Here is a 23,522-nt window from a genome sequence, read left to right on the forward strand (position 1 = left end):
GTACCCATAACTAGCAGCTGCTTTAAAGAGTACCTGACCTCCCCTTTATATTAATAGAACAATAATGTCATTGTTAGCTAATGAATGTTTCCATGCTGAACAACGGCAACATGACAACGTTTCCATTGGTCCCTCTTCTTTAGAGAAGACCAGGAAATGATGGATACACGGATCGTGTTCAAATCAATAGGCACGCAATGACTCTAAAGAATAATGATCACGCCACCAAACACACATTCACACTAAAGGAACCAGCTGTTTGGGAAATGAGAGAAGTAGAAAGTACAGGTATTTGGGTTCAACATGTAAGAAGTAGAAAGTACAGGTATTTGAGTTCAACATGTAAGAAGTAGAAAGTTCAGGTATTTGAGTTCAACATGTAAGAAGTAGAAAGTACAGGTATTTGGGTTCAACATGTAATAAATAGAAAGTACAGATATTTGTGTTCAACATGTAAGAAGTCAAAGTAAAAAGGTCGTCAGAAAAATAAGTAGTGGAGTAAAGTACTGATACCAGAAAATACACTTAAGAACAGTAACAAAGTATTTGTACTACACTACTTCCCACCTCTGGTAATTTGGCATTATTAAAAACACTGCCATAACTTACATTGTTTGTTCCCCTGTGAGATCTATAACTGAACTTCCTATTTTCAGCGTGCGAGCCCCCCACCATCGTGCCGGAGCTGAGCTGTGCCACCGGGGAGGGAGAGTTGTACCGCGGCACCATCTCAGTGACCGAGTCCGGGAAACAGTGCCAGAGCTGGTCCGTTCAGACTCCTCAGAAACACGACTTCTCCCCAGACAACCACCCCTGCAAGTAAGAACAAATACATCATATATTAACGATGGGCTTATTCAGTGGTGGAAAGTATTTTTATATATTTTTTATTTTATTATTAATATTTAAACTTCTTTTGGTAATTTTATTAATTATAATCCAGTGAAATAATAATACTTCCCCCCCCCCAAAAAAAATCACCATTCTGCATAATGACTTCTTCATTTTATTATTTTTAGTTAATTTTAATATAGATTTATACTTACTACTACTAATACTACCATTTTTAATGCCAGACTTAAAGACTATTTATACTGTGCTATTATTACTTTTTCTAAAATATATTTTATTGTTTTAGTTAGCTACCTTTTTTCATGATTATTTCTGCGTTTTTTCCCCGTCAGAGGCCTGGATAGCAACCACTGTCGTAACCCGGACAACGAGAGTATGCCCTGGTGCTACACCACCAACACTGAGACCCGCTGGGAGCACTGCAAGGTGCCCAGCTGTGGAGCCGGACCAGGTATAACCCTCATTAATGATTATATTAATAATGACCAGAGACGGCAAAAGTACCCACATCCTTTACTCAAGTAGAAGTACAGATACTCGTGTTTAAAAATACTCTGGTAAAAGTAGAAGTACTGGCTAAACTTCTTTACTCAAGTAAAAGTAAAGAGGCTTTGAAATGTACTTCAGTAAAAAGTACCCATAACTAGCAGCTGCTTTAAAGAGTACCTGCCACCCCTTTATATTAATAGAACAATAATGTCATTGTTAGCTAATGAATGTTTCCATGCTGAACAACGGCAACATGACAACGTTTCCATTGGTCCCTCTTCTTTAGAGAAGACCAGGAAATGATGGATACACGGATCGTGTTCAAATCAATAGGCACGCAATGACTCTAAAGAATAATGATCACGCCACCAAACACACATTCACACTAAAGGAACCAGCTGTTTGGGAAATGAGAGAAGTAGAAAGTACAGGTATTTGGGTTCAACATGTAAGAAGTAGAAAGTACAGGTATTTGAGTTCAACATGTAAGAAGTAGAAAGTTCAGGTATTTGAGTTCAACATGTAAGAAGTAGAAAGTACAGGTATTTGGGTTCAACATGTAATAAATAGAAAGTACAGATATTTGTGTTCAACATGTAAGAAGTCAAAGTAAAAAGTCGTCAGAAAAAGAAGTAGTGGAGTAAAGTACTGATACCAGAAAATACACTTAAGAACAGTAACAAAGTATTTGTACTACACTACTTCCCACCTCTGGTAATTTGGCATTATTAAAAACACTGCCATAACTTACGTTGTTTGTTCCCCTGTGAGATCTATAACTGAACTTCCTATTTTCAGCGTGCGAGCCCCCCACAATCGTGCCGGAGCTGAGCTGTGCCACCGGGGAGGGAGAGTTGTACCGCGGCACCATCTCAGTGACCGAGTCCGGGAAACAGTGCCAGAGCTGGTCCGTTCAGACTCCTCAGAAACACGACTTCTCCCCAAACAACCACCCCTGCAAGTAAGAACAAATACATCATATATTAACGATGGGCTTATTCAGTGGTGGAAAGTATTTTTATATATTTTTTATTTTATTATTAATATTTAAACTTCTTTTGGTAATTTTATTAATTATAATCCAGTGAAATAATAATACTTCCCCCCCCCCAAAAAAAATCACCATTCTGCATAATGACTTCTTCATTTTATTATTTTTAGTTAATTTTAATATAGATTTATACTTACTACTACTAATACTACCATTTTTAATGCCAGACTTAAAGACTATTTATACTGTGCTATTATTACTTTTTCTAAAATATATTTTATTGTTTTAGTTAGCTACCTTTTTTCATGATTATTTCTGCGTTTTTTTCCCGTCAGAGGCCTGGATAGCAACCACTGTCGTAACCCGGACAACGAGAGGATGCCCTGGTGCTACACCACCAACACTGAGACCCGCTGGGAGCACTGCAAGGTGCCCAGCTGTGGAGCCGGACCAGGTATAACCCTCATTAATGATTATATTAATAATGACCAGAGACGGCAAAAGTACCCACATCCTTTACTCAAGTAGAAGTACAGATACTCGTGTTTAAAAATACTCTGGTAAAAGTAGAAGTACTGACTAAACTTCTTTACTCAAGTAAAAGTAAAGAGGCTTTGAAATGTACTTCAGTAAAAAGTACCCATAACTAGCAGCTGCTTTAAAGAGTACCTGCCCCCCCTTTATATTAATAGAACAATAATGTCATTGTTAGCTAATGAATGTTTCCATGCTGAACAACGGCAACATGACAACGTTTCCATTGGTCCCTCTTCTTTAGAGAAGACCAGGAAATGATGGATACACGGATTGTGTTCAAATCAATAGGCACGCAATGACTCTAAAGAATAATGATCACGCCACCAAACACACATTCACACTAAAGGAACCAGCTGTTTGGGAAATGAGAGAAGTAGAAAGTACAGGTATTTGGGTTCAACATGTAAGAAGTAGAAAGTACAGGTATTTGAGTTCAACATGTAAGAAGTAGAAAGTTCAGGTATTTGAGTTCAACATGTAAGAAGTAGAAAGTACAGGTATTTGGGTTCAACATGTAATAAATAGAAAGTACAGATATTTGTGTTCAACATGTAAGAAGTCAAAGTAAAAAGTCGTCAGAAAAATAAGTAGTGGAGTAAAGTACTGATACCAGAAAATACACTTAAGAACAGTAACAAAGTATTTGTACTACACTACTTCCCACCTCTGGTAATTTGGCATTATTAAAAACACTGCCATAACTTACGTTGTTTGTTCCCCTGTGAGATCTATAACTGAACTTCCTATTTTCAGCGTGCGAGCCCCCCACCATCGTGCCGGAGCTGATCTGTGCCACCGGGGAGGGAGAGTTGTACCGCGGCACCATCTCAGTGACCGAGTCCGGGAAACAGTGCCAGAGCTGGTCCGTTCAGACTCCTCAGAAACACGACTTCTCCCCAGACAACCACCCCTGCAAGTAAGAACAAATACATCATATATTAACGATGGGCTTATTCAGTGGTGGAAAGTATTTTTATATATTATTTATTTTATTATTAATATTTAAACTTCTTTTGGTAATTTTATTAATTATAATCCAGTGAAATAATAATACATTTCCCCCCCCAAAAAATCACCATTCTGCATAATGACTTCTTCATTTTATTATTTTTAGTTAATTTTAATATAGATTTATACTTACTACTACTAATACTACTACCATTTTTAATGCCAGACTTAAAGACTATTTATACTGTGCTATTATTACTTTTTCTAAAATATATTTTATTGTTTTAGTTAGCTACCTTTTTTCATGATTATTTCTGCGTTTTTTTCCCGTCAGAGGCCTGGATAGCAACCACTGTCGTAACCCGGACAACGAGAGGATGCCCTGGTGCTACACCACCAACACTGAGACCCGCTGGGAGCACTGCAAGGTGCCCAGCTGTGGAGCCGGACCAGGTATAACCCTCATTAATGATTATATTAATAATGACCAGAGACGGCAAAAGTACCCACATCCTTTACTCAAGTAGAAGTACAGATACTCGTGTTTAAAAATACTCTGGTAAAAGTAGAAGTACTGACTAAACTTCTTTACTCAAGTAAAAGTAAAGAGGCTTTGAAATGTACTTCAGTAAAAAGTACCCATAACTAGCAGCTGCTTTAAAGAGTACCTGCCCCCCCTTTATATTAATAGAACAATAATGTCATTGTTAGCTAATGAATGTTTCCATGCTGAACAACGGCAACATGACAACGTTTCCATTGGTCCCTCTTCTTTAGAGAAGACCAGGAAATGATGGATACACGGATCGTGTTCAAATCAATAGGCACGCAATGACTCTAAAGAATAATGATCACGCCCCAAACACACATTCACACTAAAGGAACCAACTGTTTGGGAAATGAGAGAAGTAGAAAGTACAGGTATTTGGGTTCAACATGTAAGAAGTAGAAAGTACAGGTATTTGGGTTCAACATGTAAGAAGTAGAAAGTACAGGTATTTGTGTTCAACATGTAAGAAGTAGAAAGTACAGGTATTTGAGTTCAACATGTAAGAAGTAGAAAGTTCAGGTATTTGAGTTCAACATGTAAGAAGTAGAAAGTACAGGTATTTGGGTTCAACATGTAATAAATAGAAAGTACAGATATTTGTGTTCAACATGTAAGAAGTCAAAGTAAAAAGTCGTCAGAAAAATAAGTAGTGGAGTAAAGTACTGATACCAGAAAATACACTTAAGAACAGTAACAAAGTATTTGTACTACACTACTTCCCACCTCTGGTAATTTGGCATTATTAAAAACACTGCCATAACTTACGTTGTTTGTTCCCCTGTGAGATCTATAACTGAACTTCCTATTTTCAGCGTGCAAGCCCCCCACCATCGTGCCGGAGCTGATCTGTGCCACCGGGGAGGGAGAGTTGTACCGCGGCACCATCTCAGTGACCGAGTCCGGGAAACAGTGCCAGAGCTGGTCCGTTCAGACTCCTCAGAAACACGACTTCTCCCCAGACAACCACCCCTGCAAGTAAGAACAAATACATCATATATTAACGATGGGCTTATTCAGTGGTGGAAAGTATTTTTATATATTTTTTATTTTATTATTAATATTTAAACTTCTTTTGGTAATTTTATTAATTATAATCCAGTGAAATAATAATACTTTTCCCCCCCCCAAAAAAAATCACCATTCTGCATAATGACTTCTTCATTTTATTATTTTTAGTTAATTTTAATATAGATTTATACTTACTACTAATAATACTACCATTTGTAATGCCAGACTTAAAGACTATTTATACTGTGCTATTATTACATTTTCTAAAATATATTTTATTGTTTTAGTTAGCTACCTTTTTTCATGATTATTTCTGCGTTTTTTTCCCGTCAGAGGCCTGGATAGCAACCACTGTCGTAACCCGGACAACGACAGGATGCCCTGGTGCTACACCACCAACAGTGAGACCCGCTGGGAGCACTGCAAGGTGCCGAGCTGTGGAGCCGGACCAGGTATAACCCTCATTAATGATTATATTAATAATGACCAGAGACGGCAAAAGTACCCACATCCTTTACTCAAGTAGAAGTACAGATACTCGTGTTTAAAAATACTCTGGTAAAAGTAGAAGTACTGACTAAACTTCTTTACTCAAGTAAAAGTAAAGAGGCTTTGAAGTGTGCTTCAGTAAAAAGTACCCATAACTAGCAGCTGCTTTAAAGAGTACCTGCCCCCCCTTTATATTAATAGAACAATAATGTCATTGTTAGCTAATGAATGTTTCCATGCTGAACAACGGCAACATGACAACGTTTCCATTGGTCCCTCTTCTTTAGAGAAGACCAGGAAATGATGGATACACGGATCGTGTTCAAATCAATAGGCACGCAATGACTCTAAAGAATAATGATCACGCCACCAAACACACATTCACACTAAAGGAACCAGCTGTTTGGGAAATGAGAGAAGTAGAAAGTACAGGTATTTGGGTTCAACATGTAAGAAGTAGAAAGTACAGGTATTTGGGTTCAACATGTAATAAATAGAAAGTACAGATATTTGTGTTCAACATGTAAGAAGTCAAAGTAAAAAGTCGTCAGAAAAATAAGTAGTGGAGTAAAGTACTGATACCAGAAAATACACTTAAGAACAGTAACAAAGTATTTGTACTACACTACTTCCCACCTCTGGTAATTTGGCATTATTAAAAACACTGCCATAACTTACGTTGTTTGTTCCCCTATGAGATCTATAACTGAACTTCCTATTTTCAGCGTGCGAGCCCCCCACCATCGTGCCGGAGCTGAGCTGTGCCACCGGGGAGGGAGAGTTGTACCGCGGCACCATCTCAGTGACCGAGTCCGGGAAACAGTGCCAGAGCTGGTCCGTTCAGACTCCTCAGAAACACGACTTCTCCCCAGACAACCACCCCTGCAAGTAAGAACAAATACATCATATATTAACGATGGGCTTATTCAGTGGTGGAAAGTATTTTTATATATTTTTTATTTTATTATTAATATTTAAACTTCTTTTGGTAATTTTATTAATTATAATCCAGTGAAATAATAATACTTTTCCCCCCCCAAAAAAAATCACCATTCTGCATAATGACTTCTTCATTTTATTATTTTTAGTTAATTTTAATATAGATTTATACTTACTACTACTAATACTACCATTTTTAATGCCAGACTTAAAGACTATTTATACTGTGCTATTATTACTTTTTCTAAAATATATTTTATTGTTTTAGTTAGCTACCTTTTTTCATGATTATTTCTGCGTTTTTTCCCCGTCAGAGGCCTGGATAGCAACCACTGTCGTAACCCGGACAACGAGAGGATGCCCTGGTGCTACACCACCAACACTGAGACCCGCTGGGAGCACTGCAAGGTGCCGAGCTGTGGAGCCGGACCAGGTATAACCCTCATTAATGATTATATTAATAATGACCAGAGACGGCAAAAGTACCCACATCCTTTACTCAAGTAGAAGTACAGATACTCGTGTTTAAAAATACTCTGGTAAAAGTAGAAGTACTGACTAAACTTCTTTACTCAAGTAAAAGTAAAGAGGCTGTCATGTCTAGGAAACTAATAGTGAAAGTTTATTCTTTATGTTAGTTTTGTCATGTCCCTTTGCCCTGTGCTTTATGTTTATTCCCTTAATTAATCATCCCTCTCATTTCAGGCCTCCACGCTCCCCGCCCCTTTTCTGTCTCCTGCGTCCTTGATTGTGTCCCCGCCCTGATTGTTTCCACCTGTGTCCCCTTTACCTGTGTATATATTGTGGTAGCTTCCTCCTGTTCATTGTCAGTTCGTTGTCTTACTATGACCCACGTTCCTGATTACCTCACGGACTTCCCACGGATCTACCTCATTGATCACTTGCTAGTTTTCCTCGAAAGAGTATATTTGTTTTCCTTGTTTTGATTACTGTGCTAAATTCCAGTAAAGTCTTTATTTTTGAAAACACTATCTGAGTCGTGCAATTGAGTTCATGCCTCAGAGTCTCTCCTTGACAGAGGCTTTGAAATGTACTTCAGTAAAAAGTACCCATAACTAGCAGCTGCTTTAAAGAGTACCTGCCCCCCCTTTATATTAATAGAACAATAATGTCATTGTTAGCTAATGAATGTTTCCATGCTGAACAACGGCAACATGACAACGTTTCCATTGGTCCCTCTTCTTTAGAGAAGACCAGGAAATGATGGATACACGGATCGTGTTCAAATCAATAGGCACGCAATGACTCTAAAGAATAATGATCACGCCACCAAACACACATTCACACTAAAGGAACCAGCTGTTTGGGAAATGAGAGAAGTAGAAAGTACAGGTATTTGGGTTCAACATGTAAGAAGTAGAAAGTACAGGTATTTGGGTTCAACATGTAAGAAATATAAAGTACATATATTTGTGTTCAACATGTAAGAAGTCAAAGTAAAAAGTCGTCAGAAAAATAAGTAGTGGAGTAAAGTACTGATACCAGAAAATACACTTAAGAACAGTAACAAAGTATTTGTACTACACTACTTCCCACCTCTGGTAATTTGGCATTATTAAAAACACTGCCATAACTTACGTTGTTTGTTCCCCTGTGAGATCTATAACTGAACTTCCTATTTTCAGCGTGCGAGCCCCCCACCATCGTGCCGGAGCTGATCTGTGCCACCGGGGAGGGAGAGTTGTACCGCGGCACCATCTCAGTGACCGAGTCCGGGAAACAGTGCCAGAGCTGGTCCGTTCAGACTCCTCAGAAACACGACTTCTCCCCAGACAACCACCCCTGCAAGTAAGAACAAATACATCATATATTAACGATGGGCTTATTCAGTGGTGGAAAGTATTTTTATATATTTTTTATTTTATTATTAATATTTAAACTAATTTTGGTAATTTTATTAATTATAATCCAGTGAAATAATAATACTTTTCCCCCCCCAAAAAAAATCACCATTCTGCATAATGACTTCTTCATTTTATTATTTTTAATTAATTTTAATATAGATTTATACTTACTACTACTAATACTACCATTTTTAATGCCAGACTTAAAGACTATTTATACTGTGCTATTATTACTTTTTCTAAAATATATTTTATTGTTTTAGTTAGCTACCTTTTTTCATGATTATTTCTGCGTTTTTTTCCTGTCAGAGGCCTGGATAGCAACCACTGTCGTAACCCGGACAACGAGAGGATGCCCTGGTGCTACACCACCAACACTGAGACCCGCTGGGAGCACTGCAAGGTGCCGAGTTGTGGAGCCGGACCAGGTATAACCCTCATTAATGATTATATTAATAATGACCAGAGACGGCAAAAGTACCCACATCCTTTACTCAAGTAGAAGTACAGATACTCGTGTTTAAAAATACTCTGGTAAAAGTAGTAGTACTGACTAAACTTCTTTACTCAAGTAAAAGTAAAGAGGCTTTGAAGTGTGCTTCAGTAAAAAGTACCCATAACTAGCAGCTGCTTTAAAGAGTACCTGACCTCCCTTTATATTAATAGAACAATAATGTCATTGTTAGCTAATGAATGTTTCCATGCTGAACAACGGCAACATGACAACGTTTCCATTGGTCCCTCTTCTTTAGAGAAGACCAGGAAATGATGGATACACGGATCGTGTTCAAATCAATAGGCACGCAATGACTCTAAAGAATAATGATCACGCCACCAAACACACATTCACACTAAAGGAACCAGCTGTTTGGGAAATGAGAGAAGTAGAAAGTACAGATATTTGTGTTCAACATGTAAGAAGTAGAAAGTACAGGTATTTGGGTTCAACATGTAAGAAATAGAAAGTACAGATATTTGTGTTCAACATGTAAGAAGTAGAAAGTACAGGTATTTGGGTTCAACATGTAATAAATAGAAAGTACAGATATTTGTGTTCAACATTTAAGAAGTCAAAGTAAACGGTCGTCAGAAAAATAAGTAGTGGGGTAAAGTACTGATACCAGAAAAAACACTTAAGAACAGTAACAAAGTATTTGTACTACACTACTTCCCACCTCTGGTAATTTGGCATTATTAAAAACACTGCCATAACTTACGTTGTTTGTTCCCCTGTGAGATCTATAACTGAACTTCCTATTTTCAGCGTGCGAGCCCCCCACCATCGTGCCGGAGCTGAGCTGTGCCACCGGGGAGGGAGAGTTGTACCGCGGCACCATCTCAGTGACCGAGTCCGGGAAACAGTGCCAGAGCTGGTCCGTTCAGACTCCTCAGAAACACGACTTCTCCCCAGACAACCACCCCTGCAAGTAAGAACAAATACATCATATATTAACGATGGGCTTATTCAGTGGTGGAAAGTATTTTTATATATTTTTTATTTTATTATTAATATTTAAACTTCTTTTGGTAATTTTATTAATTATAATCCAGTGAAATAATAATACTTTTCCCCCCCCAAAAAAAATCACCATTCTGCATAATGACTTCTTCATTTTATTATTTTTAGTTAATTTTAATATAGATTTATACTTACTACTACTAATACTACCATTTGTAATGCCAGACTTAAAGACTATTTATACTGTGCTATTATTACATTTTCTAAAATATATTTTATTGTTTTAGTTAGCTACCTTTTTTCATGATTATTTCTGCGTTTTTTTCCCGTCAGAGGCCTGGATAGCAACCACTGTCGTAACCCGGACAACGACAGGATGCCCTGGTGCTACACCACCAACAGTGAGACCCGCTGGGAGCACTGCAAGGTGCCGAGCTGTGGAGCCGGACCAGGTATAACCCTCATTAATGATTATATTAATAATGACCAGAGACGGCAAAAGTACCCACATCCTTTACTCAAGTAGAAGTACAGATACTCGTGTTTAAAAATACTCTGGTAAAAGTAGAAGTACTGACTAAACTTCTTTACTCAAGTAAAAGTAAAGAGGCTTTGAAGTGTGCTTCAGTAAAAAGTACCCATAACTAGCAGCTGCTTTAAAGAGTACCTGACCTCCCTTTATATTAATAGAACAATAATGTCATTGTTAGCTAATGAATGTTTCCATGCTGAACAACGGCAACATGACAACGTTTCCATTGGTCCCTCTTCTTTAGAGAAGACCAGGAAATGATGGATACACGGATCGTGTTCAAATCAATAGGCACGCAATGACTCTAAAGAATAATGATCACGCCACCAAACACACATTCACACTAAAGGAACCAGCTGTTTGGGAAATGAGAGAAGTAGAAAGTACAGGTATTTGGGTTCAACATGTAAGAAGTAGAAAGTACAGGTATTTGAGTTCAACATGTAAGAAGTAGAAAGTTCAGGTATTTGTGTTCAACATTTAAGAAGTCAAAGTAAACGGTCGTCAGAAAAATAAGTAGTGGAGTAAAGTACTCATACCAGAAAATACACTTAAGAACAGTAACAAAGTATTTGTACTACACTACTTCCCACCTCTGGTAATTTGGCATTATTAAAAACACTGCCATAACTTACGTTGTTTGTTCCCCTGTGAGATCTATAACTGAACTTCCTATTTTCAGCGTGCGAGCCCCCCACCATCGTGCCGGAGCTGAGCTGTGCCACCGGGGAGGGAGAGTTGTACCGCGGCACCATCTCAGTGACCGAGTCCGGGAAACAGTGCCAGAGCTGGTCCGTTCAGACTCCTCAGAAACACGACTTCTCCCCAGACAACCACCCCTGCAAGTAAGAACAAATACATCATATATTAACGATGGGCTTATTCAGTGGTGGAAAGTATTTTTATATTTTTTTTATTTTATTATTAATATTTAAACTTCTTTTGGTAATTTTATGAATTATAATCCAGTGAAATAATAATACTTTTCCCCCCCCCAAAAAAATCACCATTCTGCGTAATGACTTCTTCATTTTATTATTTTTAGTTAAAGTTAATATAGATTTATACTTACATACTTACGTACACTGGGTGGACATTTACTACCGGCCGCGGTCCGCCAAATGTACAGGGTAGTGTGTCCAGATCACGGACTTTAATGCATAGCGGGAAGTCCATTAAATTGACATTTTAAATAAGTGTTTAACGGTGATTTAAACTAGTTTATGTGGGGAAAAGAGTTCTCAAAATCGGATTAAACAGGCCATTTCATCCACACCTGAATACTCCCATTAAAAGTGCATGAAATGTACAGGAATCTGTCCCTTTCATCCACATTTGACGACGCATGCAGGGTGACTTTCTTACCCAGGAATTAGTGTCTTAAAGCTGGGTAAGATTACTTTAAATACAGTGTGCACATGGCTTTATTACCCAGGAATTAGTGTGTGAAAGCTGGGTAAGTTTGCTGTGAATTTAGGGAAGGTATGGCCATTTCATCCACACCTAAATTCTCCCATTAAAAGTGCATGAAATGTACAGGAATCTGTCCATTTCATCCACATTTGACGACGCATGCAGGGTGACTTTCTTACCCAGGAATTAGTGTCTGAAAGCTGGGTAAGATTACTTTAAATACAGTGTGCACATGGCTTTATTACCCAGGAATTAGTGTGTGAAAGCTGGGTAAGTTTGCTGTGAATTTAGGGAAGGTATGGCCATTTCATCCACACCTGAATACTCCCATTAAAAGTGCATGAAATGTACAGGAATCTGTCCATTTCATCCACATTTGACGACGCATGCAGGGTGACTTTCTTACCCAGGAATTAGTGTCTGAAAGCTGGGTAAGATTACTTTAAATACAGTGTGCACATGGCTTTATTACCCAGGAATTAGTGTGTGAAAGCTGGGTAAGTTTGCCGTGAATTTAGGGAAGGTATGGCCATTTCATCCACACCTGAATACTCCCATTAAAAGTGCATGAAATGTACAGGAATCTGTCCATTTCATCCACATTTGACGACGCATGCAGGGTGACTTTCTTACCCAGGAATTAGTGTCTGAAAGCTGGGTAAGATTACTTTAAATACAGTGTGCACATGGCTTTATTACCCAGGAATTAGTGTGTGAAAGCTGGGTAAGTTTGCTGTGAATTTAGGGAAGGTATGGCCATTTCATCCACACCTGAATACTCCCATTAAAAGTGCATGAAATGTACAGGAATCTGTCCATTTCATCCACATTTGACGACGCATGCAGGGTGACTTTCTTACCCAGGAATTAGTGTCTGAAAGCTGGGTAAGATTACTTTAAATACAGTGTGCACATGGCTTTATTACCCAGGAATTAGTGTGTGAAAGCTGGGTAAGTTTGCTGTGAATTTAGGGAAGGTATGGCCATTTCATCCACACCTGAATACTCCCATTAAAAGTGCATGAAATGTACAGGAATCTGGCTCTAGGGACTGGTGGGTACACTGGGTGGACATTTACTACCGGCCGCGGTCCGCCAAGTGTACAGGGTAGTGTGTCCAGATCACGGACTTCAATGCATAGCGGGAAGTCCATTAAATAGACATTTTTAATAAGTGTTTAACGGTGATTTAAACTAGTTTTTGCGTGGAAAAGAGTGCTCAAAATCGGATTAAACAGGCTATTTCACACTTATATTACGACTCCCATTAAAAGTGCAAGAAATGTACAGGAATCTGTCCATTTCATCCACATTTGACGACGCGTGCAGGGTGACTTTCTTACCCAGGAATTAGTGTGTGAAACATGGGTAAAATCGATGTGAATACAGTGTGCACATGGCTTTATTACCCAGGAATTAGTGTGTGAAAGCTGGGTAAGATTGCTGTGAATATAGGGAGGATATGTACATTTCATCCAGGGAGATGTACATGCCCCAGGATCCCTCCCTGCCTTGAGCAAACAGGCTAGTTCACACTTCCATTACGTACACCGACAAAGCCACCTCTTCGGGGCCGCTCCAAGACCCCCAAAACACGGACGCAGCAGCCCCAGAATCCCTCCCTGCCTTGAGCAAACAGGCTAGTTCACACTTCCATTACGTACACCGACAAAGCCAGCTCTTCGGGGCCGCTCCAAGACCCCCAAAACACGGACGCAGCAGCCCCAGAATCCCTCCCTGCCTTGAGCAAACAGGCTAGTTCACACTTCCATTACGTACACCGACAAAGCCAGCTCTTCGGGGCCGCTCCAAGACCCCCAAAACACGGACGCAGCAGCCCCAGCATCTCTCCCTGACATGAGCAAACAGGCTATTTCAGACTTCCATGAAATACACCGGGGAAAAGCACCTCTCTGTGGCCGCTCCAAGACCCCCAAAACACGGACTAAGGAGCTCCAGGATCCCTCCCTGACATGCGTACTTCCAGAACCTCGCACACCTTGGGTCCCCGGGCCCCCGAACTTAAGCACTCCCCCACGGACTAAACCCAGATCACACCCTCAAGAATCTCGTGCCCCTGGGAATCTTAAAGGGGGGTGTATTTTGCGGTGCTTTATCGTCCGCTCATCGGCTCCCATATTCGGCCTTATTCACAGCAGCAGCACCCACCCTCCAGTGGAGGATGTTCTCGTGCCCCTGGCAACACTTTAAGGGGGGTGTATTTTGCGGTGCTTTATCGTCCGCCCATCGGCACCCATAGTCGGCCTCCTTCACAGCAGCAGCACCCACCCTCCAGTGGAGGATGTTCTCGTGCCCCTGGCAACACTTTAAGGGGGGTGTATTTTGCGGTGCTTTATCGTCCGCCCATCGGCACCCATAGTCGGCCTCCTTCACAGCAGCAGCACCCACCCTACAGTGGAGGATGTGATGTTCTCGTGCCCCTGGCAACACTTAAAGGTGGTGTATTTTGCGGTTCTTTATCGTCCACTCACCGGCTTCCATATTCGGTTGTGTGTGCCTGGCAAAGACGTGTACCCAAACTCAAGCACTCTGACTAAACACATAAGGACATCCGGGTAAAACCTTAGTGCCCCTGGTAAACCATGTAATGAAATGAGCTCCGTGATGTGCGACGTGCACATCACTTGGGTAAAAGGAGCTTTGGGTCGCCCTGCAAATCACATTTGGTGTATTTCCAGAAAGCTATTTCCATCATTTGGGCAAATACACATATTTGGGGATTTGACCCTCCCGGCCATCAGAGTCGAACCCGCAGTTCGGAGGAACCGACCGCCAGAGCACCGGCACGAGGCCGGGCCGGTGGAGGCCCTCCGATGGCAGGCTGCTCCAGGAGCTTCAAAGTGCATCAGAGTCGAACCCGCAGTTCGGAGGAACAGAGCACCGGCACGAGGCCGGGCCGGAGGAGGCCCTCCGATGGCAGGCCGCTCCAGGAGCAGACCCCTGAGCCCTGTAAAATATTATTAGTCCGACCGTCCAGCACCGGCATGTGGACCCGGGGAGGAGGCCCTCCGATGGCAGGCCGCTCCAGGAGCTTCAAAGTGCATCAGAGTCGAACCCGCAGTTCGGAGGAACAGGGCACGAGGCCGGGCCGGAGGAGGCCCTCCAATGGCAGGCCGCTCCAGGAGCAGACCCTTGAGCCCTGTAAAATATTATTAGTCCGACCGTCCAGCACCGGCATGTGGACCCGGGGAGGAGGCCCTCCGATGGCGGGTCAAATTTGCTGATAGCACAGCTGACGGCTGGACACTAGCCGTAGAGCAGGGGTGGGGAACCTTTTTCCTCTCAAGGGCCATTTCAATTTTTCCAACATCCTCCGAGGGCCGTACAAATGACTGACCTCTGCTTAAAAATACTAAAATCATAGCCCATTCATTTCGCCTTTCTTTCATGCTGTGCAAAGAAAAAGCAACCTCTTAATGCAGATATTTCACCATGACTCGTGCATGCACATGCACGGTTGTGGCATGACCACCAAAACAGAAAGATATGGACACAAGATGTGTTCAAATGTATTTAGTTTCCTATCCATGTGAACATGATTTAAGTGTGGTGGGGGGCTAACCTCCTCTAGGGGGGTGTTCTCCCCTGGGAAGATTTTTTTTTTAAATGTTGAAGTTAAAAGCATCAATCTGGTGCACTTTGAGAGCAACATTAAGAGATATATGGATACATCTCTCAACACCCATATGAAAATGAACTGTAAACAGATTTTCTTTTTCTTTATGGATATTTTACAAATCACTCCCCTTTCAAACTGTATTCTTTAACTTTTTTTTACTGTCATATAGTATTGTATACCTGTTTACTTTATTCTCTTATTTTTTATAACTATAATGATCATATAAAGATGGGCCTTTAACTCACTGGTTGTAGAAAAAGCTTCTTATATTCGTTAGCATAGCTAGCTAACCAGATGCCAATAACAACAAAGTTATTGACTGTATGACAGATGAACAGATCACCACTGGGCTTACAACTAAAGACACAGCCATGCAAAAACTGCAGCATGTATACAGCTCCTTTAGTGTACTGCAATTTGTGGAAGTGGCGGAGCGGCGTTCTGGTGCTCTCCGTCAGAACTGCATCCCTGTCAGACGAGACATATACCATGTGATGACACATTAGGCTCGTGATGTGTTCAAGGACCCTGACCTTGGCCAGGAAAAACAGGCACTCGCTTGTTTATTTTTTTTGCGGTCTAGATTTCTTTAATTTTTTTCTTTTTTGCGTATGTTTATAAATTACCTCGAGGGCCGTAGCAAATGGTCTCGCGGGCCGTATACGGCCCGGGGGCCGGTGGTTCCCCACCCCTGCCATAGAGGAACACCAGGGCAGGACCAGGCAGTTCACTCTTTGCAGACAAGCATATGTGGTTGGTACGGGTAGCCTGTGATGAAGTACGGTCAACCCTATACAATGGTAACCGGTTGTAAGGCTCCCTCTCCCGAATCAAACCATGGTTCTCCGTTACCCGTGGTCGCTACGAGGGCCTGCGAGGTTATCTAGAGTCACCAAAGGTCCCAGGGCGCCCGCATGGGTTTTGGATCTGATAAATGCACGAACCACGGAACTTCACCGAAGGTCAGCGTTCGTTGACATGTATTAGGTCTAGACGTGTCACAGTCACCCAAGTAACGTTGAGCAATCAAGGGAACCATAACTGATTCGATGAGAGTAGCATGTTATGAAGTAGGGTCGACCATATATCATGTGGAGCCACCGAACACTGGTCCCCGGGGGAACCGGTGCCCGGAGCAAGGCCAATGGCCGCAGCTATGCAACAGTGGAGGGTTCGAGAAACAGTGTTTGCCGGGTGCACCGCGGCGGAGGTGGGGAGGTTCCAGCCCGGAACCTCCGTCCCGCCGCGGGACCCGTGGTGGGACACCTGAGTCAGACGGTTCGTCTCGGTCACGCTTCATATCGGGCGGGCAGGAAGGCTGTGCTCCGCGGGGTTACCCCCGCGCAGCACACCCTCCCGGCCATCAGAGTCAAACCCGCAGTTCGGAGGAACCGACCGCCAGAGCACCGGCACGAGGCCGGGCCGGCGGAGGCCCTCCGATGGCGGGTCGCATTTGCCATTCGATCAGTGAGAAATCAGGAAAAAAGTCTGACTTGACTTTTTGGAGAACCAGAGAAAAGGGGTGAAAATGGGAAAAAAGTACCCCAAAATAGTGTTCCATAAGGCGGGTAGAGTCCCCTGACAACTCCCCCTACCTTCCTCCAGAGTCGGAAAAAGTCTAAATTAACTTTTTGGAAGAACCATAGAAAAGGGTGAAAATGGATAAAATGTATCCGAAAATAGTGTTCCATAAGGCGGGTAGAGTCCCCTGACAACTCCCCCTACCTTCCTCCAGAGTCAGAAAAAGTCTAAGTTAACTTTTTGGAAGAACCATAAAAAAGGGTGAAAATGGATAAAATGTATCCCAAAATAGTGCCTCTTGAGGCGGGAAGAGTCCCCTGACAACTCCCCTTGCATTCCTCCAGAGACCAGTTTGAAAACTTAAAGTTTTTTGAGAACCATGATTGGGGTCCTCCAGGCAACAATTTCATCCGATCCAAAGTGCTCATGAGGCGGATACATTCCTCCATGATTTTCCCATCAAGTGAAAATAGCTCGTTTTTTTCTAAGTGCTCTCAAAAACCGGGTTTCCGATTTCGTGCAGATTGTAGCTTGGAAAAGATGAATGAATTTTTTGGACGGAGGAGGGGAGGTCTCATTTCCCCTCTCCGTTGTAAATTGCAACGGGGGAGTGCAAAAGTCTCCGGGGCTTCGTCCCGAAGCGCCGAAGACTTGACCCCCTCCCCCGTTGGCACTTAAAAACTTCATTTTTGATTATTTTAACATATAATTGACCGTTTTCTTTACTTTTTTTTGCTTTCCACAGGTGGGGGCGCATGGCAGGCCGCCTATGAGCTTCCAAATTCGGCCTGGAACCTCCGGGAATTATGGGTTAAGCTCCATATACTGACGACTCCCATTAAAAATGCATGAAATGTACAGGAATCTGTCCATTTCATCCACATTCGACGACCCCATTAAAAATGCATGAAATGTACAGGAATCTGTCCATTTCATCCACATTTGACGACCCCATTAAAAGTGCATGAAATGTACAGGAATCTGTCCATTTCATCCACATTCGACGACCCCATTAAAAGTGCATGAAATGTACAGGAATCTGTCCATTTCATCCACATTCGACGACCCCATTAAAAGTGCATGAAATGTACAGGAATTTGTCCATTTCATCCACATTTGACGACCCCATTAAAAGTGCATGAAATGTACAGGAATATGTCCATTTCATCCACATTTGACGACCCGTCCAGGGTGGCCTTCTTACCCCTCTCTTCACCCATGTCTGAGGGGCTGTGTTCGGCCAGTGACTGGTCCCTCTTCGCTATCCAAGCGTTGACATTTTTGGAGAATTCTTCATCTGACGTCTCGGCATCGCTGAGTCTTGGTAGGGAGCGGGGCTGTGCTCCTCTCCAGAGCTGTCACTGTCGATGTCAATACCCGCCAAAGTGTCTTCATTTCCCGCTGCTGCTGCTGTCGATGCCGCCGCTGCTGCTTGCAGTGACTCTGTGAAGAGCAGCCGAATGTCCGCAGCCTCCTTCAAAGAAGGATTATTCGCGTAAAATTTGTCTGCAGTTGCAGTGTTGTGACACATGAAATCACTCACTCTTTGGCGGTTGCCTTTGTCTTGAAACCTCTTCGCATTATCGGCGTGGACTGTGCGGAGGTTGGTGAAGTTAATGGGACCGTGTAGCCCCACATCAGCCCATGCCAACCTCAGGGAGAAGGCAAGGTTCCTGGACGGGTTCTTCCCCGCTGTGTATAGGAAGTAGCGGCTCTGGGTGCAGGTCAGCGTACCCTTGATTTCCAGCCACCTCTTCATCCATCCAAATTCTTCTACGGTGAGGTACAGCTGCGCTTCCCCGAACGCGTTGGCCGTCTTGTGGTTGCTTACCTGTTATGACAGAGTTAGAGAGTGTCAATACAATATCAATCATGCATATAACTGCCAGAATAAATACATTGCTTAATAGCACTCACATGGATGAGGTAGCCGAAGGCAGTGCCAGTTGTATCCGCCTTTCGGGCCTCGGCGTTGGTCATGTTGGAGTAGACCCCCGGACGGTGGCCGTAAATACAGCTCCAATGGAGGGTCATGTACCCATAGAGGAGTATCCGGGTTGCGGTAGTCGGATTGCTGGCCATCACATCCAGGAGCTGAGGGATGCGAGTGTTGGTCGAAGTCAAGCATGTCATGATGTCGTTATGGCTCGGCAGACCTTCCATCTTGTCACGCTTCACTTGCATCTGGTGGATAAGTACTTTTCTCTTCAGGGACTTCAGGATGGCAACTACTTCCCGTTTGATTAAAATCATGTCGTTTTGGCTGAGCCTGCTCCCCTTGCACGGTGTGTCGGCCATGTACTTGAGAAAGTGTGATATATTTTTGATATAGAAGTCGGAGGTCGTGACCTGAAGGCTTGACTTTATCAGGCTCCGGGACCACCCGCGTATCCTCTTGAGATCCCTCAAAAAGAGCCAGTCAGACAGGCGATTGAAACCGTGAGCCATGAAACTTAGGAATGACTTCACTCTGCTTAGTTTGGAGACTGTGTTTTCTTGGAGCCTCACTGGTGGGTCGATACCTACATAATGCTCCCGGTATCCTTGCAGATACTCCTCTGTGAAATATAAAAGAGTACTTTAATGACAACACATGGTGTGTTACAGAAACTGCATTTGTCACATATTCAACACACTTACCCATGATCCGTGGGAATGTGATGTCCCGCATTATATTTCCCCGGCCGCTGCCGCGGAACCAGGGGGAATGTATGGGAGGGGAGGTTGACGAGGCCTCGGTATGCATGGATGCAGGTTCTGAGGAGCTGGATGAATGTGTGTGAGAGCCAGTGGGGGACTTGCTGCAGGCGGGAATGGGAGACTTGCTGCAGGCGGGAATGGGAGACTTGCTGCAGGAGGGACCTTTCGACTTGGACAGCCTCGTTGGTGTCGACTCTGTTCAGGGTCGTTTCTTTAGAATGACCCGCTCTCGTTCCTCCCCATCGAACACGGGCATGTCCCCGGCCCGCTGATCCATCCTCTGTCGCTTGTGTTTTATCCTCTGCTGCAACTTGCAGCGCAGGGATTTCACCTCAGCAGCATATCTGTCCCGCTGAGCCCTCACTGTGTTTGCCTCCATCCTCCATTCCTTACAGTCCGGGTTGTCACATTCATTCACCGGGGACAAGGGTGGAGGTTGTGACAGTACATCGTCGTCTTCCACCATATCAACAGCCCAAGAAGTAATCATTTCTATCGTGGGGTTTGTCATTCGGAGTTCATAAAGCTCCTTCTTTGCCACTGTCATTTTCAGTTTATTTTGAACCACATGTATTTCCTCCCGGGACAGCTCAACATGGTCTCTGTCCAAGTGGCGATCCAGCCTTGTGCCGCGGTACTCGCATCCTGCAATGGTACAGGGATGGAGCCTAATGTTGGTCCGTCCGTTGGCCAACAACAGCAGAATTTTTCTTTCAACCAAGTTACGCACACCATGGTGCCTCTGCAGGTGCTTGCTCAGGGCGCGGTAGGAACTATTACAGATCAGACAACGGACCGCCATCCGACCTGTATTCTTGAGCATTTCGGTACCGGGAAATGTCACCAGTAGAAGGTATAGAATCGTGGGTGAAAAAGAAGGAAGCGTGAAAAGACTGAAGAAAGGTGCACTCAGCTTATTTTCAAATCAGTGTTTGTTTTCATTTGCATCATCGTGCGGTGTCCCATTTAGGCACTCGTTAGGCGGGCAGAGATCCCTGTCATCTCTTGGTCTTATCATCCAGGCAAGGCGGGGGCCAAAACTGGATGAAATTGACCAAAAAGTTAAAAATAAATACAATAATTCATCCATGGAAAGATGCATGAAAGTCAAAAAAAAGTATCCGAAAATAGTGTTTCATAAGGCGGGTAGAGTCTCCTGACAACTCCCCTCACATTCCTCCAGAGTCTGGTTCTCCCAAAGGATACCCGACAGTTTCGGGTACGACAACGTGGGGATAACAGTACCCTCCGGGCGCTCCGTCCCCCAGGGGGACGGAGGCATTGAACCCCTCGCACCTGCCCCCGGAGGAGGCAGGGGAGTCAGGTACCCGGTGGACGACCAGGGCGAGGCCGCCACACCGCACTGGAGTCAGAGTTCCGAGTGTTCGAGCCGGGTCCCGGTGAAGCGCAGGACGGAGCACCCGGCAGTAGCCTCCAGCAGACCCCCCCGCGCGGTTCCCTCGTCCCTCGGAAGAGGTGGAGAGGCGGAGGGGTGGGTGTTTTCATCTGCTGGCGGGTTGCCGGGGAGAACGCCCTTAATGTTTTGTGAGAACCATGACTGGGGTCCTCCAGGCAACCATTTTAGCCGAAAATAGTGTCTCGTTATTCCGTGACAACTCCCCTTGAATTCCTCCAGAGACCAGTTTGAAAACTTAAAGTTTTGTGAGAACCATGATTGGGGGTCCTCCAGGCAACCATTTTAGCCGAAAATAGTGTCTCGTTATTCCGTGACAACTCCCCTTGAATTCCTCCAGAGACCAGTTTGAAAACTTAAAGTTTTGTGAGAACCATGATTGGGGGTCCTCCAGGCAACCATTTTAGCCGAAAATAGTGTCTCGTTATTCCGTGACAACTCCCCTTGAATTCCTCCAGAGACCAGTTTGAAAACTTAAAGTTTTGTGAGAACCATGATTGGGGGTCCTCCAGGCAACCATTTTAGCCGAAAATAGTGTCTCGTTATTCCTTGACAACTCCCCTTGAATTCCTCCAGAGACCAGTTTGAAAACTTAAAGTTTTGTGAGAACCATGATTGGGGGTCCTCCAGGCAACCATTTTAGCCGAAAATAGTGTCTCGTTATTCCGTGACAACTCCCCTTGAATTCCTCCAGAGACCAGTTTGAAAACTTAAAGTTTTGTGAGAACCATGATTGGGGGTCCTCCAGGCAACAATTGTATCCGATCCAAAGTGCTCATGAGGCGGATACATTCCTCCATGATTTCCCCATCATGTGAAAATAGCTCGTTTTTTTGTAAGTGCTCTCAAAAACAGGGTTTCCGATTTCGTGCAGATGGTAGCTTGGAAAAGATGAATGAATTTTTTGGACGGGGGAAGGGAGGTCTCGTTTCCCCTCTCCGTTGTAAATTGCAACGGGGGAGTGCAAAAGTCTCCGGGGCTTCGTCCCGAAGCGCCGAAGACTTGACCCCCTCCTCCGTTGGCACTTAGCCATTTTTCGAGAATTTCGAAAATCATCCATACTTCCATAACATGAGACCCCAGACCCCCGGAATTAAGCACTCCCCAACGGACTAAACCCAGATGTTCACACCCTCCAGAACTTCATGCCCCTGGTGACTCAGAAAAGAGGTGTATTTTGCGGTGCTTTATCGTCCGCTCATCGGCTTCCATATTCGGCTTTATTCACAGCAGCACCCACCCTCCAGTGGAGGGTATTCTCGTGCCCCTGGCAACACTTAAAGGTGGTGTATTTTGCGGTGCTTTATCGTCCGCTCATCGGCTTCCATATTCGGCCTTATTCACAGCAGCAGCACCCACCCTCCAGTGGAGGGTATTCTCGTGCCCCTGGCAACACTTAAAGGTGGTGTATTTTGCGGTGCTTTATCGTCCGCTCATCGGCTTCCATATTCGGCCTTATTCACAGCAGCAGCACCCACCCTCCAGTGGAGGGTATTCTCGTGCCCCTGGCAACACTTAAAGGTGGTGTATTTTGCGGTGCTTTATCGTCCGCTCATCGGCTTCCATATTCGGCCTTATTCACAGCAGCAGCACCCACCCTCCAGTGGAGGATATTCTCGTGCCCCTGGCAACACTTAAAGGTGGTGTATTTTGCGGTGCTTTATCGTCCGCTCATCGGCTTCCATATTCGGCCTTATTCACAGCAGCAGCACCCACCCTCCAGTGGAGGGTATTCTCGTGCCCCTGGTAACACTGGTAAACACTGGTAACATTTGTCCAGCCGCTGGCAGGGACTTGACATCGGAAGTTGACATCGCATTTCCATTGAGCGGACATGCGTACATTTGAAGGGCAAGTCCCACGGTACCTCTGTCCATAAGGCTGACATTTGCCTTACTACTACTAATACTACCATTTTTAATGCCAGACTTAAAGACTATTTATACTGTACTATTATTACTTTTTCTAAAATATATTTTATTGTTTTAGTTAGCTACCTTTTTTCATGATTATTTCTGCGTTTTTGTCCCGTCAGAGGCCTGGATAGCAACCACTGTCGTAACCCGGACAACGAGAGGATGCCCTGGTGCTACACCACCAACACTGAGACCCGCTGGGAGTACTGCAAGGTGCCGAGCTGTGGAACCGGACTAGGTATAACCCTCATTAATGATT

At 43.5% G+C, this 23,522-nt stretch overlaps 2 protein-coding genes and 3 pseudogenes across 2 annotated transcripts in view; all 5 read left to right on the top strand.

Moving 5' to 3' along the window:
• Positions 1–1,181: 1,181 nt before the first annotated feature.
• LOC139433054 (plasminogen-like) lies at positions 1,182–3,789 on the top strand. Its single transcript, XM_071201930.1, has 4 exons — positions 1,182–1,303; positions 2,140–2,302; positions 2,668–2,786; positions 3,623–3,789. Exons 1-4 carry the CDS (start codon positions 1,228–1,230, stop codon positions 3,787–3,789), a joined length of 525 nt encoding a protein of 174 aa, XP_071058031.1. The 5' UTR covers positions 1,182–1,227.
• A 359-nt stretch (positions 3,790–4,148) lies between these two features.
• Positions 4,149–5,346, top strand: LOC139433055 (plasminogen pseudogene; annotated as a pseudogene).
• Positions 5,347–5,706: 360 nt separating this feature from the next.
• LOC139433056 (plasminogen pseudogene) lies at positions 5,707–6,756 on the top strand (annotated as a pseudogene).
• Positions 6,757–7,113: 357 nt separating this feature from the next.
• On the top strand, positions 7,114–8,616 carry LOC139433057 (plasminogen pseudogene; annotated as a pseudogene).
• Positions 8,617–8,980: 364 nt separating this feature from the next.
• Positions 8,981–23,522, top strand: part of LOC117439795 (plasminogen-like) — a 36,285-nt gene continuing 21,743 nt past the window's right edge. Inside the window, exons 1-6 of the mRNA XM_071201931.1 lie at positions 8,981–9,096; positions 9,933–10,095; positions 10,461–10,579; positions 11,342–11,504; positions 21,117–21,425; positions 23,368–23,501. Of these exons, the coding sequence (XP_071058032.1) occupies positions 9,021–9,096; positions 9,933–10,095; positions 10,461–10,579; positions 11,342–11,504; positions 21,117–21,425; positions 23,368–23,501 (964 nt within the window). The 5' untranslated portion in view covers positions 8,981–9,020. The remainder of the gene's footprint in view (positions 9,097–9,932; positions 10,096–10,460; positions 10,580–11,341; positions 11,505–21,116; positions 21,426–23,367; positions 23,502–23,522) is intronic.

Source organism: Pseudochaenichthys georgianus, chromosome 24, assembly GCF_902827115.2.
Source record: "Pseudochaenichthys georgianus chromosome 24, fPseGeo1.2, whole genome shotgun sequence".
Taxonomy (NCBI): Eukaryota; Metazoa; Chordata; class Actinopteri; order Perciformes; family Channichthyidae; genus Pseudochaenichthys; species Pseudochaenichthys georgianus.